General features: G+C 45.7%; 1 protein-coding gene across 5 annotated transcripts in view; it reads right to left on the reverse strand.

Moving 5' to 3' along the window:
• Positions 1-16,649, reverse strand: part of STUM (stum, mechanosensory transduction mediator homolog) — a 47,888-nt gene that overhangs the window by 12,951 nt on the left and 18,288 nt on the right. For 3 of the 5 annotated variants that reach the window (XM_069800027.1, XM_069800026.1, XM_069800023.1), the window contains exon 2: positions 1,127-1,306. In XM_069800027.1, coding sequence (XP_069656128.1) covers positions 1,127-1,306 — 180 coding nt within the window. Of the gene's footprint in view, positions 1-1,117; positions 1,307-16,649 lie in introns of all 5 variants that reach the window. The other 2 variants (XM_069800024.1, XM_069800025.1) reach the window with 1 other exon arrangement.

Genomic DNA, 16,649 nt, shown 5'->3' on the forward strand with positions numbered 1-16,649 from the left:
CGGGGACCTCTTGGCCCGAGCATCCCCAGCACACGCTGCTCACCCACCCTCTGCCTCCCAAACTGGTGGGGTCCAGCCAGGTGCAGAGAGCAGCTCTGGGGCAGTATTTCCAAGCTGTATGGTTTTTCCCAGCAACCAAACTGGAAAACCAGTAAGACCCTCCCGAGCCCCAGCCCCTCTACCCAGAGGACATACAAGAACAGGACTGTGGAAAAAAGCAAGTCATGGTTTCAGCTGTAGCTCTTTAGCTGGACAGGTGCTTTTCTGCCACTCCCCACTGCAGAACTGGGTACTGCCAGACAGCGAACCGTACACAGAGGCTGTCCAGCAGAGCAATGGCAGAAGAGCATATGATTATGAACACATAATTATGGGATTACACACAAATTGGGCAGGTTCTTAAAGACACGTCACAGATGTACACCAATTCACAATTTATCCTCAGAAATAACTTGGGCTACCCCTGCTCTGTGGGTACATCTGAGAGGAAACTTGGCAGGTGGTTTGCAGGGAAAAATGAAGGGCAGCCCTGCTTTGTCCTGAGGAAAGCCTTTTGCCTCACTTATGTTCAGGTTTTTAATATCCATCATTTGCTCTGGGTGGGGATTGCCTTTAATTCAGCCTGTAAATTGAACCTGGCTCAGAAATTAGCAGGTGGTTTGTTGAGAGGGTTTAAACCCTGGGTTTGGCAGCTGAAGATGTGCACTGCTTTCCTGCTGGTTTTTTCAGTTTCATCCATTTCATCTTTAGGCAGGTGCCTGGCAATTTCCTGAGATCCTCTCTCCTCCTCCGTCATGCAGCTACAGATGTCATCAGCAGAGATGACAAAGTGGAGCCCCTTCAAACCAAAGAGCCAAAGCTGCTGGTAAGATGTTCTCTGGGAGAAGTGCTTGCTTTGGGAACTGTCTGCCCCGCCAACCTGAAGGATCTCAGACCTGTCTGGTTTGGGGCAATGCCCACCAGCCTCTGCCAGCCTTTGGAAAGAGAGTGGGGTCTTGCAGACATAATCAGCACCCTGAGTTGTGGGCTGCTTCTGGCTTCGGAGGCGAGGCTGGGGTTGTTAGCTGGCACCCGCCAACATGGCCACTGAGGGGAGAAGTCGGGGAGGTGAGTGCACTGTACTTACTTGCAAGAATGACCATGTCCATCCCCCAAAATATACTCATAATCCAGCCAACCATCACGATCGCCGTCAGGATCTGAATCAGAGCAGCAGCAATGTTCAGCCAGAAGACACAACACATGTGCCTGTCAGGGAGGTCAGTCCGGGCTCCGCACAGCACAGTAAACGCCGATACAAATGTTCCTAGGGAGAGAGCAGCAACAAAACACCCAGTGAAAGCCACGGCTTCGTGCCAAATTCCTTCCCTTAGACCCACTTCTCATAGCATCCCACTCCTTGTGCTCCCACTGCAGTGCTGAAAAGCTGGAAACACTTTACAGGAGGACAAATGGAGGCACAGCCACATCTCACTCGAACATACTACTGTCTCCCATTGAATTATACCGATATGTGTACTTGAAAACCAGGACAGAAGAAACACTCTTTGGGTTTTGGCTCCTTTCTCCCCACCCAACAGTAACCACTTATGCACTGCTGGCAGTTTACAAGGGAGTGCTGCGTGTCTGTGGAAATACCAGTCTACCTTTTTTCTGCCTGGTGGCTCTCTCTGGGGGAGAACATTTACTACATAGAAGCTCTAAAAGGGAAAATTGCACTCAGAGTTAGAGCAGGACTGTGTCTAGAAAGCTATATGGGTCTGGCAGTCTGTTACTATTCACAAATACTGCTCTAGAAGGAGCACACACACAAAAAAAAGGGGGTGCTAAGGTGGCACTGCATCTTCACACAATGTTTCCCCCAGTTGTAAGTTGTTACCTGAAAGCGTGTTTTAACAAAGCAGAAGCAGCTAAACCAGGGCTGGAGCCAGGTGACCTGGCGTTGCAGCCCTTGGCTCTGCTTGAGACCAACTTACAAAATTGTAAACACCCTTCAGACTTCCTAAAACAATTCAGATGAAGGATCTTGTTGATGTATGAAAGTTAAAGCTGGGGCGAAAAAACTACACCACAGCAGCCTTTACAAAGATTTTTCCTGAATTTACCACATTGGACAAGCCTGACCATTTATTCACAGCTGACGTCCTGGGCTCACAGTTAGCTGAAACCCGCAGCTCAGGGAAGCCTTGTCTGTCCCACAATCAACTTGCAGAAATATGCAACACAGGCAAAGAGCAGAAGAATCTGTTTCTGACACCTATAATGTACAAGCTGTTGGCCAAGAGGTTCACTCACCTGATCTAAGTATGTATTTCAACACCTCTTATCATTATGAATTGTCTTTGGTTTTTTTTAATATAAACACAGCATTGCTAAGGTAGGTACAAAGGTGTAATGTGGATTGTATTGGATAATGTAGCTCTGTGAAATGCTTTAATTAATGAATGTCTTGAATTAAAAATCCTGCAGCATGACGTCCAGTCGTTTGTACAGAAATTGCCCTTTTTCCTAGCAAATGGTGGAAGCCTGCAAACACCCTGTAAGATGTGAATGAATGAGCTCATCTTCAATGCACGCAAGTGCCTTGTTGAACTCGGGGGAAGGAGGGAGTCCTTTGGTTTGACTGAAGATGGGGAAGAAATATTCAGTTTACACCCACCAGAGAGAGAGAGGAGAAGGATCTGGTTAGGAGCAAAATACCATTTTGTCCTGCACTGCCAGGGTGGTGGAAGAGATAATGTCTTTCATTGCTGCCTCTTCTTCAGTGGGTCACGAGGATAACAGGCTGTTAAGATGCCGAAATGCTGGGGAAGGCTGACTACAGCCTATTTTTAATCTCACCATCCTCTGCAGGCTTCAACTCCAGCATCTTCCTAACACTCCACCAGCTCCTAAAACCCTGCTCATCTTCCTGCCGCTGGCTCAATCTGATTTCATACTCCCACCCGCTCCCTTCGCCGCACGCCGAAGCCGGGCACGGAGCAGCGGCAGAGTGACACCGCGGCGGAGGGGAGTGGGTGAGTGCTGCTGGGGTGGTGGGAGGCAGCCCCACGGCAGAGCATCACGGGCAGGGAGAGGGGCTGCCTCTTCTCCCGTGGCAGAAATCCCCCTTGGGCTTTCATCCTCTGACTGTTCAGCTTCCACAGGCAGGGTTTCATCCCCTTATCCACCAAAACAAAAGGGTCTGCACAGAGGAAAAGGGGAAATAATTTTAATCCCAAAGGATGCTGTGTAAGTCTCCCCATTGCTAAAAGAAAGGCTGTCTTTTGCTCTATGGCTTTGTCTTCCATGTTTTTTGTGTCCTCCACATGGGATTATGCGAGATCTCTGCCTCACTTCACCTACCTTTTTTTCCTTTAGCGTTTCTCCAAGCAGAAGGAAGCCTGGAATATTCCCCCATGCTTCCTGAAACTGTTGTCTGAAAAGGTACACCACAGCACTCTCTCAGATTAAATATGGATTGAGGCAAGATCAGAGACTGAGTGTTTACATTTTCCCATCAGGATGCAAAATCTTGCCAAATGGAAATACACGTCTCTTTTTAAAATGAAAATCTTCCCCTCTCGCCTTACCTTTAACTCTTCCAAAATGTGTTACAAAAAAGGTTGTAAATGAGTAATAATTCTTAAGCTACAGCTTCAGATCCTTCCAGTGAAGCTTTTAAGATTTTTACATCATTAGAGTGAGGTGCTGAATTAGCTAATTAATCCCCTAAACACCACAGTGACTAAGCTAATGTCTAGCCCCATTCAGAAAGGAATAAAGCAAACAAAGCAGTTAAGTGACCCTCTCTGGACAGGGAACTGATACAGAAACTAGGATTAAAATCTCATGAACCTTGGCTTCTGATTCCCTCTCCAGGCCACCTTCCTACTCAGAGGAGCCAATTCATTTTCCAGTGCCAGTGCATTTTCTTTATTAATTATGATTAGCTGATCTTTGGGAGGTTGTTGGCATTTTTAAATGCAAGACTTGAGAGATGCCAGCAGACATAAGACGGAAGTATTTTTCCTCTAGTCCACATATGCTTTAAAATGTGAAGCAGAAGAAAAAGTCTTAAATGCATTTGCCAAGGTAGATGTTTTCCCCTTAAGAAGCCATCGTAGTTACACATTGCCGAATATGGAAGCGTTTGCATCTGGAAGCAGAGAGGTGGAGAGGAGGAGGAAGGCAAGCAAGCTGTATCTGCTGATACTGCCTGCCTGCATCAGAGCTGGGGCACTGAACCATTTCCCTTCCTGACCAAGCATTCAGACACTTGAATACCTATAGCCTAGAAACCATAAACTCAGTATGCAAACCGCAGCTGGGATGATGTGGCCAAATAAATCACCTGTCCAAAAAGGTCTCAGGCTGTGAGTGTAACCAGCAGATGTAAACTAAAAGCCCCTATAGCTATGCCAGCATAACATAAGTAAATTATATCAAGCATTTCTTGTATCTTCCCAATGAAAAAATACCCAAAATGCATTCAAATCTGGGATTATTCTAAATCGTGAATTAATACGGCCTCTTTGGGGACAGAGGAGACGTAGTGGAGAGATGTCCCACACTACCTAACAAGTCTGTCTGTTCAGCCTCATGGTGCGTCAGGGCCCATTGCAATCACCTGGCTGAGCCATACAGCCCACCTGGCACCCGGGGCCAGCAGGTACCAGGGACTGGGCAGAGGGATGGGTGGGAGCTGAGGTTTGCCCTTCTGGAGCAGCTGGGGGGCAGAGGGTGAAGGCACCATGTGCAGCGACGCTGAGAGGGGATGAGAAGCCGAGCTTGCTCTTTCAACTCATCTCATCTCACTTGGGGCAGTGTCAGCCAGCCGGGACACTGTGTGCCATTTTCAGCAAGGGAAGAAAGCCTCTGGGAGCCTGTGTTTGCTCTTGCTGTCAGCAGAATTGGGGTATTTTTAGATTACACCAGTAAATATGGAAGGCTTTTTGTTTTCAACAGTTTAACCCATTGAACACAAAGGGGATGTGTCATCTGTAGGACAAAACTGTAAAGGGAGAGACAAAGGAGGGGCTTTTGCCCTTTTTCTCCTCTTGGGTCCATTGTCACCCAGGATAAAGTCCCCTCTCCAGTGTATGCTGGTACCCTGGCAGCCATGGCCTTCCCAAGGGAATCACCTGCTGGTTCCTGGCCTCACAGAGTACACCGAATTAGTATGAGAGAGGAATACTTTGGGGTTTTTTCTCTTGGAGGAGAAACTCACACCCTGGAGAGAGCTCTCCTGGTTTACTGCTGTTTGGGTCACTCATCCAGGGTGGCGGAAGACATGAGGTCAAGCCCATGGCCTGTCTTGAGCACAGTCTCCTCCGTGCTATCCGAGTACAGCAGTGACTATGTTACGCAATATCTTAAGCTGCATGAGGGAAGTTTTTCTCTCCTGTTTTTGCAAGAAAGACTGTCCCAGGCATTTCTGTAGGAGCCTCAGCCAGACACAGAGCTTGGCATATTTCATGTGAAGGACCTGGCTATGAGAAAACTTCTGATCGCACCTTCCCAGAAACATCAGAAGTGGGAGCCTGGTTGGAGCCAGGGTGCAAACCAGAGCAAGACAAGACACTGATGGCCACAGCGTAAGTGTAAGTAGTTTCAGCATACAGATAACTTGTTAGTGGGCTTCCCACTGACTACCAGATATCTGAAACTTCACAACAGAAAGCATCTCTGCTGCAAGAAAATCACATCCGATGAGCTGCCCTGTTACAGGTGGAAGAACAGCAGAAACCCAAATTATTGCAGTCATGGTCCCTACACTACAAAAGCCTGGAGCTAGGGAGGGGCTGGGAAACACCCCTTTCTCTTCCCACAAGCCTGGAGGTCATTTAAGATGTTCCCCTATAACACTGCGAGTAAATGAGGTGGTGGGATGGTGCCTCCTTTCCTGCTCTCAGAGGGGAAAAACAGAACCCTGTCATGATGCTGGAGCACAGCTGCAGGTAAGCACAAGCAAAGACGGGAAGGAGAGGGGAATGAAATCTGAGGTGTCTGTAGGAGCAAGGATGGCTGTTGGATCGATGGTGGGAGATGTAGTTAATGTGTGTGTTTTGTGGGGATGAGATGTACCTGTATAGCTGTATTGTATCAGGGGAGTGCTCTGTGTGGGGACACGTCTGATGTGCCTTTGAATTTTTTAAGTAAAATGATTATTAGCTGTCATTAAACAGTGTTGGCAGGTATATGAGGCAGATGTTGTGGATGTGCTGAAAATTCATGAGATGCTTGCGTGAGTCAGAAAAACTGTGCGAGAAGGGTAATAAGGATTGCACTTGTTCGCTCAGTATTACAGTGAATGTGGTATCCATTGGTTAAGACATCCTTGGGTCCTAAGTCTCCTGAATTTGTTTTTATACTCTAGTTTGAACTGTAAGGAGTTGTTTCGGTTGTGGAGGTCTTTCATCCTTGGTATCAATCCACATGCTAAGCTGTAGCCCTTTGGATTATGATGAGGGAAAGAGAACTACTAAAACTTGCCCAAGAAAGGGCTATAGCAGCATCTGCTGATGCCGAAAACCTTTCCCCACTGCTTACGAGGGTAGAGCTGGGCTACACAATAAAATGAAATTGCAAAGCATTAACATTCAGGTTGACTATCTGCCGAAGTTTCCTAAAGCAGAGAATTGTGTCTTTGCTTGAGAAAACAGACACAAGGTAAAACCCCCTGGAAGCGTTCTGGCCAGCACAAGTCCTCACCAGTGTACCCAGTTTCCCCCTCGCTGGAACTCAATAGGGCTTAGGCCATATCAGAGAGAAGCTGCCAGTGCAAGTGTATCACCTAAACCCTCTGAGATGACAGCATTCTCTCCAAGCTTACTGCAGGTCTCTGAACAGAAAAGGCTGGTCCAGAAGAGCACTTGATATACCTATGTGTGAGCTACCGTGGCTCTTGTGGGCAGGGGCCATGCAGCAAATCTCTCTGGTTCACAGCAAAAGCGGAGGTGCAGAGGCTGGAGGGTGTCCTCCTGAGGAAGCAAACCATTCTCAAGTGCCTGGGCCTGGCTCCGTGGCCAGATGTGCTCCTCTGTCAGGAGGCATATTCCCACCTGGTTTCCTCAGAGGCACTCGAAGCAAGCAATGGAAGACACCAACCCGCTCGTCATTCAGGCCCTTCTGAAAATAGGTGCACACAGCTACGGCTGCACTCCTGGAGCACAGCATCCAGCTGAAGTGTCTGTGACCACCTCGCACTGAGCAGCTTGGGACCGCTGAAGAATTTGTGCTGCTGCTATGGGTTGGGGCCAGTGCTTAGTCCAGGGTACAGAGGCTGTTATTTACACAGCAATTCTTCACCTGTTAGTGGGTGCTGGACTCGTTTCTCTTGAAATATAAAGAACATAGAGATGGTAATACTGCAACACAATGCTGCAGCATCAGCAAGGTTTAATTGTCCCACCCAGGAGAACATGCAATCTGAGTGTCAGTGGCATCCTTCCCCTTGTAGTTCATTTCAGCTATGGAAGTAAGCCAGGACTCAGTGCAATTACCTGGTTTTCTTCTAGAAATAATGGTGCTTTAGACCAACATCTTAAAAGCTTGGGGTTTAGGCTAAAGTTTAATTAAATAGCCATTGGCAAGCTTTCTTCCCTTTCCAGTATCCATACAGACTGAAGCCTACCCCTGCCAAATACAGCGCAAGGGGGCTAGGGCGGATAGATGGCTTAGTTTGAGGGGGAAGAAGAGCAGGAGCAGTGGACAGCTTAGAAAACAGGAGGCTTGCTTGGTCCCAGGCAGCACCTCTTGGAATTGAAAATCTGAATCCCATGTGCACAGGCCAGGCATAACAAGTGCTGCTGCAAGGGGGGAACATCAATGATGTGCAGACCCCTGGCAGCAAAGTGGTTGCCTGCAAATGCAGGTCTCGGGGACAGCAGTGTGGGCAGGACCTGGGCAAGAACAGCGGGAACTGAAGGGAAGGAGAGGGAGAAGAGAAAGGGAAGGAGGAGAGAGTGGAGGCAGCAAAAGTGACAGAACCTAGATGTTGCCATGGAGAGTAGCTCATTAATTTTCCTCTGTGGCCTGCTATTAAAAATGCTTTGTTTAGCTTCTGCCAGCATGTTGTTTTTATTTTCCCCTTCCATATCGGAAGGACATTCAAAGTGAATTCTGGCTCTGTCCGGTCCTTTTGGCCTCACTATGGACAAAAATATACAGTTGCTTGACAAGTAAGAGCTGGCGCTTGCAATTCTTGTCTCCACAGGATTTGTTCCAACTCGAAGCCTGCAGAAGGCAGGCTGTATATAGGATTAGCTTTCTGGTTTCCCTACATACATGAAAAATGTCCAGCATGTCCCAAAGCATTCTACGTCCATGACTGATCACAACTGCTTCAGTACATTGCTGTAGCTCCAGCACTGAGCTCTGCATCTGTTTGTTATTAGTAGGTTTGTGTCGTGTGGTCAGAACAGACTTGACAGTGTTTATGTAGCATCTACAGCAGACAGCCCACGTGCAAGTAAGATAGCACTGCCTTTGCACCAAAAATGAGATTTGTTTCATATTTAATGCCGTAGAAAAAGTTAGCTCTTCTGAAAATGCAGAGTTTTTTAACACTACCTTCAAAACTTGACTGCAACAAACTTTCACAGACTTCCAAGGCTAAAAATACACAGAGAAATCTTAAATTATATGGGGGGGGGGGGGGGGGGGGGCTGCATGAAGGTGAAGTGACTTACTAAAGCTTTAATTATACGCGGAGCCATCGGCATTATTTTTACTCTGCAGCACCGCAATGTTTTGAACACTTAAAAGCAGCCACCCATAAATAGTGAGATTGCAGTACAGCTTGTTCCACTGCCAGACATTCCACAATCCTTGGGTGAAGTTTTCCAATCCAGTCCTGTGGTTTAATTCTGTTGACTTAATGCTTAAAATCAAGGGTGTGCTTGGAAGTATTTGAGATTGGAGAATTCCTGCTGAATGGCGATGCAGGGCCCCACTGCATAATCCACAGTGGTGGAGCAGACCTCAGACTTCTGCCAGGACTTGCTGTTGCTGAATTATTATTGCAAGGTGTGCCTGCCTGACTCCCAAACTAACTTTTTCCTCTCTTTTATAAAAGATGTGGTCCCAGAACTGCCACTGACATTTTGCATTGTGCTTTATAATAGCATGAACCACTGGAGAGGACTTGTAATTTCCCAGAAGTAAAGGGGGGGAAGGAATATTGCTACACAGAAACGTAGACATAGAAAATGGGAAGGGTGCGCCAAACAATACCTACCCTCTACAGCTACAGAAAATTACTTGCTTAAGCAAATAAGCCCATCTACACCAGAAGTATCGTATTTTGCCATGCTTCCAAGATAATGTGCCACAAGGAGAAATTCTTTGCCACTTATCACAGTACCTTAGCTGACACTCAGGTCAACTCTCTGAACACAACAGCAATCTGTTGCTTGTTCCCAGCTTCTTCGTGATGCAATGCTAGTACCTCATTAACAGACATCTTCCTCCCCAACCTGTTCTGGCTCCTGTTTGGGTCACTTGAGAATCCCTAGCTGTCCAAGTAGCACTGTAGCTGTTCACTACACCTGTCCTTCTGACTGTGGTGGTATAGAGAGATGCTTTGCTGAATGTAAAGAAGTCATCCTTTGGGCACAGCGAGCAGTCTAGCAGCTTGAGCTCTGCATAGACTAATCTGGCTTGCTTCATGCCCACAGCTAGATTGGCTTGGTTAAAGCTAATACGGTTCCCCAGTAGTACTCTGCAGTTTGTAAAGTAGATGTTTGCTATAAAGCAGACCACAGGCTGTCTGCACATTACAGACAGGGAACAAAGAGCCAGGGAAGCTAAATGACATGTCCCTTGTTCTGCTGCTAGCCAGGAGCACCGCTATGAAAAGAACCGAGACGCTGGAGCCTTGCATCTGTTCGATGCTTACTTTTTTTTCTTTGCTAATGGAATAAGGAGAGAATTTTAATTAATTTGCATTCTTATTAAGGATGCCAGCATTGAGAGAAATAATGTAATTGGCTTCCAATTATAACAACAAACATAAGGAAGAACAAAAGGTATGACCACCGTTTACAGCATAGGGCACTTTGCTATAAGCTCATCTGCCATAAGTGGATGCATTCCTGCTGCTCTGTAACTTCATCAGCAACTTAAAAGCTCTGTTTCATGGAAACAGCTCTACCTGCTGGTTTCTCTCTGCTGTCTCCTGCCATGCAGAACTTTCTGTATTTGTACTGTCTACTAGTAAACCAGGTGCTTTTTCCACTTCAGGCTCCCCTCTCCTCTCGCAAGCTACCCAGGAACACCAGCTTGGGTGCTTTGCCATGGCTTTCCTAGTCCCAGGCTGCTCCGTACCCACCCGCTGCAGGACCTTGTGATCCAAGTGGCAGAGGAACCAAGGAGACAGAAACAACCTTCCACTAAAATAGCTCTTCTTTTTAAGACTATGATCCTAATTCAAAATTCTCAAGTACCTCCAGAAATCAATTTTCTGTTTTCTTGATGTACATCCAGAAACAAACTTTGAGCCATTCCATTTTATGCTATTGATACTGAAATAATTTGGATATGGCTTTTCATCCACGCTTTACAAACCTGGAAGCTTCAAGAGCAGAATGTCTGGAGAAAACCCCTCCTTGTTTCCGAGTGGCCAGGAAACCACCTGTAAGGAAAGATTTTTGGCTTTCTGATACCTCTAGTTCCTAAAGGCCCCTAGAAATAAGAGCTGCCTAACAGTGGAAAAACAATGAGGAAAAGGCTATGGATTCTCAAGAGCTTTCAAAAAGGCTCTTGCCAATTACACATTGATGAACTGAAGTTTACTCTTAATTGTCTGTGCCAGGCAAAGCTCGCTCTTGTGCGCAGAGCAGGCGGCGTGCATGCATGATCCTCCAGTCTCAACTTCCACACTACTGCAAGGGCTCAGAATGGCACTCGGTATTTTACTGGGTGAAGCCAGATCAAATGCTTACTTGTTTTCCTGCCTCTGCTCTCCCACAGGTTAATTAAGCGCCATCAGTGCCCATCTCAGGGTGCTCTAATTCAGCAGAAGGCGAGCAGCAGGCTAAGGGCAGCGTGAGGGTCTCTCTCCTGCCCTGCCTGTCTGCATCCAGCCAAGCAGCCACAGTTCAAGGTGAGGTATGCAGCTGCACTGCCTCCTCGTCCGTCCTTCTGAGCGCTGCCTTGTAACGAATTTAGCCCTTTGAAGCTACCTTACAGCATTTGCTCTGCTCGTGGAAGGATAGATTAACTAATTCTAAGATTCACTGAGCGGTGAATCTGAGCTTGCTGCTATACCCTGGAGTCCTTAACTGTGAAGACAAATCATGTTAATTAGAGACTACAAAGACACAAGACAGAATTAATCTTATTAGAAAGTTAGATGGGGATGCAGAGCAATTAGAGGTTTTGCTACAGATCAAGACACCCGACATGGAAGTGTAATAAAGTGCGCCAGCCTCCAAAATTACCCCAAAGTACAAGCTATCTTTTAAGTAGTGTAGGAATGTAAAACAAAACTGTGACATAAATGTTCAGAGATCTGCAGTGATATGTGTGCAGGAGACTAACAAAAAGCCCTTTTTTTAATCCGGAAAACTCAATGCATGCATTTTATGAGCCAAAGTGTCTCAAGCAGGCACTTAAAAGGGACATGAAAGTTGCACTCTGTAGCCCGGAGGTGTGCTGTGGCACCCAGGAGTCTGGAATATGATTTGGGAGACCAGAATTCAGTCCTGGCTTTACAGCCGCTTGCTAAGTAATTCTGAAGCTGTAACTTTATTCTTGTAGTGCCGGAGTAACATTATTAAGGTGTTAACACTGCTACTTTCAAGCGTCTTTTCTATTGTCCCTCTTTTCCATCCTCCTTGTCCCAGGATATTTACCATCTTTCATGCAGCTGACATGACAGGCCTATATCCCTGATGTTCTGTTCAATGCTACCGTAAGTCAAATAGTGACCAGGTCTTGCTTTTAAAGGACAGTTTTCACAAAAGCACTTTTCTTAGATGAAAGGTAAAGCACTTTACCTACTAAAGCCACTGCAAAGTTACTGTTTTACTCATATACATAACATCTGAAATATGTAGGAGATGATGCTTTACACTCTTAAGTTTGGCTTTGGTACCTTCAGGTGATTCAGACAGATAACAAACAAAAATCGCATTTCTTGATCGTTTACCTAATGGAGAATATAAAGCTGTCCTATTCTATTCAGCAAAACCATAGGGAACGTTTTCTGCAGCTTAACTTGTATCCATTTTAACTTGAATTTCCCACACTAACATCCCTGAACAGCAGATTCAAACACGACCGATTCTGTAGAAGAGCAGTGTGGGATGAGGAGGACAAGGATCCACAGAGAGCTGGGCTGCAACCAACCCACGCTCTCTTTGGTGAGGAAGGCGGGCGCTGTCATTGTGGAGGTGAAGCACATAGCCAGAGTGAGCCTTTACACATGACCTGCTGTCTACAGTCTTTCCCCTATGGGGAAGACAGGGAGAAGATCTGGAGTCTTCCAGAGCCTTTTTGGCTCCCCATGGAAAAAACCCAGGCAGACCAAGAAAAGCAAGTCTTTGTTGGCAGGGGAGAAACGAGCTGTGGTACCTTATGCCTGACATCACCCCAGTGCAGGCTCCATAAATAGAGCAGGCTGGGGTGACCCATGACTTTACAGATTCTGTGAATATGAGCATCAGCCAAGACAAATTAATTCAGCCCAGCTAGCATAGTTTTCTAAAAGGAAGGTTTCTTATTTGGGTGGAGAAAATGTGGATATTCTGGAGGCTACTGAACTGCATCAGCAGCTATCCTGGGATATTGTGGTCAAGGACCTGAGGAACCTGCTCTAGTTTAACCCACTTGGAGGAAGGACAAGATGACCTCCCGAAGTCTCTTCCAGCCTCAGCTGTTCTATGATATGTCAGTAACTTTAACTACTCTGTGCAAGGCTTAGCTGATCTATCTCGGTTTTTTTTCCCAGAGCTGTGTCCTTCTGCCACTACACAACTAACAGCTCTTGAACATAGGGCTCTTCATGATTTGTCAGTTTATTTTTGAAGAGGTGTTCTGGTTCTTAAACATCAGGTGCAATTACTCTCATTTAAACATCAGGTGCAATTACTCTCATAGCAATCAGTACACCTGAGCAGAAAGCAAGTTTGTGAGTTGCTGACCATGCCAAAACAGGTGAACTTCAAGTCAACAGCCCCCCTCACTTTGATACTGTCCCCCTGAGCGCATGCATGCTCCTGTCAAACAGCTCAGCCAGCCTCTGAGGGGAGCTGCCTTTGTACCAGGGGGAAACAGCACTTTCTATAGAAAAGAGCTATCAACTTGGACAAAATCATCATTCCTGCAGGGTAGTCCTTTTTTATTGTCTGAAAGCAAAGCTAAGGGAAACACACAGCTTATCTGAGCAGGTCAGAAACATAGACAAATACTGAGTCCCGTTGAGGAGCTGGGTTATCCACAAAGAGTTAATGCCACTTGGCCAGCCAAGACGTGTCCAGCAAGGCCTGGGCCTCTGCACAGCCATGTAAGTGAGCTTGTAGGATTTTACATGTGGTCTTTTCATCTGAATGCCTCCTGCACACCTCCATCTCTAGGAGTTCTTGCATTCCCAGTTTGCAGGAAATAGCATCCAATTTACACTTATTTCCATTACAGGAGAGATTTTCCCTTTACCAAACAATTTCCAATATCTGCCATCTAGCTACTGGTCAGCATTAGATAAAAATGCATATGCATTTGTTTGTAGATATCACAAAGAACTGAGTTCCCAACATCACAATATAGCATGTAATTATTCTGAGTGAAATATGAAAATTAATACCTCTACTATACAATGATTCAAGGACACCATTCTTCAGGAGTTAGAGGAGATATATGTGAAGTGAGATGTACCAGGGAAAGTGTTATACAAGGAGAAACTGGAAATTATCATAGCTTCACCTTGTCCCTTGTTCTTTTTTACAATTCTCATGTTGAATGAGTTACAATAAGGTTAGGGACAACAGTAAAATCATTCAACTCCCCCACACAAGACTGCTGGGAGTACTTATCTAAATGTTAAAGGGTGCAGCTGAGATGAGATTCAGACTTTTAAATGTCTGTTCCTGCCTTACCAAGAAGCCATCAGACTGGGGGCAGGGGACCACGCCTGACAGCTGACACTGACATTGCAACACAAGACTTCACAACCTAACCAAAGACGTTGCTTCTCTGCTTCTGTATGTCCTCCAGTTTGATGAACTGGAATTCACTATGGTCAGTTCTTGCCCAGTTTTCCATGGTGTTTCCTAAACAGGGCTGGTTTTTGGGGGGTACCAGTCATGCAGAGGAAAGGGAATCCACATTTGCTACTTGTGTGCCAGCCAAGGACAGGACCTCCTTGTGGTAGGCAGTGTATGAACCACAGAAGATTCTCCCTGTCCCAAAGAGCTCATACTGCAGTTCTTGAATATCCCCAAAACTACTCCTGCCGTATCTTCTCAGGAACTGGTGTTACGTACTATCTCTCTCAAGAGCCTGTGGGGCTCTGGAGCAGCTCAAAAAGCTCCATAACCTCCAACTCACTGAGGACCATCACTTGCACCTTGCATGGCTCCCCTGGTTCAGGACTCCAGAGCAAGCAGTAAGGAAGGCAGAGGAACACATCTCCTTGGAAAGAAGGGGTGGGCGTAGAGGGAAAACACTTCTTGAAAGGGCAGGCTCAGCTGAGGGACCATCCATCTAGCCTTTATTCATGCCTGTGTCAGTGTTCTTTTCCTACTGCCAAAAAATACATCTATATTGGGCCCAGATTCATCTCTGACATAAATCCATTAACTGCCACAGAGTTACACCGGGGATTAATTTGGCTCATCAGGCCTAACCTGATCTTGGCAGAAACTCAGAAGTGCAAATAGCAAAAAGAGAGTTCTTTCAAGTAATAGTAACAGGCCATGGCAAACATTATACGCCTGCTGCTCTGCGTGAGGCTGATGAATCAAATCCAAATGGGAACTTGAACAGGGCTAACATAAATATGCATCCCTGCAATTTGAGCAGAATTAGAAATTGTAGAAAATCGATCCTATATGCATATACACACTTTCCTAACATTTTAGCAAGTCTGTTGTGCTGTTTGAGGAACAGGCTCTTCCCCATACATCCATACAGCAGCCGGTGTTGCTCTCCTTGCTCCCTAGCTGAGCAGGACCATGGTGCCCAGTGATCCAGGCAGGGTCTCCAGGCTCACCTTGTGCCCAGAAGCTGTACAGCTGGGAGACTAGTTATCCAGCTCCTGTGTGTGGACGCTTTCCACTCATAAGACTTTACTTTTGGAGCTGATGAACATCTGTTGCTGTTAGCATTTATATACCCTGCAACATAAACCCCCTACCCTTGAATTAAGGACCTGTTGTACTTCCTGTGTGACACAAGGTAACTTGTTGCAACAATTTATTTCTGTAATTAACAAATGTCCCCATCCATGTTAGGAATTTACAGAGGTTAAATCAGTTAATCACTGATTTTTTTAATACTCCTTTTTTAAGACTAATAAATAGGTCAGATACTTTTCTGACACGTAGATATCTGCAGTTCTAACCAGCAAAATGACAAAAAGCTATGCTTTCTCCTGCCCAAAGTCAATGAGTAGTGGCAGAAAGCAAGCTGTTCACTAACACACAGTGGTGAGTCCATGCTTTCCCCCCGCCCCCTTAAAGCACAGGCTACTGTGTGCTCTCTGAAAGAGTGGACCATTGATACACTGCTATATACCACGATGTTCTCTTCCTACTTAGGAATTCCTTACTCTTCTATGCTAATCGCTATAGGTGCCTAAAGTGTGTTTCTACAGTCATTAGAGCTTCCTACACTTAAGCATTAAATAACCCCACATTTCTAGCTAAAATAATTAATTTTTCTTCCATTTTAGTGATAAAAATGTAGCATTTTTTCTTCCCTCACATTTTACAAAATTTCTAGTACAGTATTGTACAAAAGCAACAATTTGACACATTAGAGCTATTCTGCTATCTTTTATTGTGCCTGCAATGAAAAAAAAGCATGTATTTTTAGCTGACTGTGCTACACAGAACAATCTGATAGCAGAAGCCTGTTATTGTCATTCGAAGGAACATTTGTTTAACCAGATGCAGTCATGAAAAATTACCTTAAATTTTACAATTAGTATTTGCTAAAGAAAAATGTCTGTTCCATGCAAAATCCAAAGATGTTAATGCATTAGGACCACATCACAAAGCAGCTGCATCTTATTAAACTCTCCTTGGAGACAGATTGGAACAGGACCACCGATACTCTGGGACATCAGAGCCATCCACAGCAAACCACATGTCTCTGTCTCAGATCCTAGAGCAATTAGGACAGTGCAATAATCTAAGCAGAAGGGCCTACTGTGGGATGTCAACTCCTTAATGATTACACTGTGCTTTACAAATGGAACCACTGTCCTATGGCAGTTGCTTGCAGGGAAAGGCAATGGCAGGTTGGCACACAGGACAGCGGGGGAGAAGGAAAGTTTAGGTTCAAGATCCACGGATTGAACCCCTTAATGAGAAGTTCCTAAGGGCCATGCAGACTTGACTTAGTTCTCACCCAGAAAGTACTCCTCATGTAGAAAAGGAATTTCTGCACACAGTAAAAGTGCTGGGTGCTTTTGTCTGAGCTGAGCTAAATCAGAATCGTGAGTG

Source organism: Haliaeetus albicilla, chromosome 13, assembly GCF_947461875.1.
Source record: "Haliaeetus albicilla chromosome 13, bHalAlb1.1, whole genome shotgun sequence".
Classification (NCBI taxonomy): Eukaryota; Metazoa; Chordata; class Aves; order Accipitriformes; family Accipitridae; genus Haliaeetus; species Haliaeetus albicilla.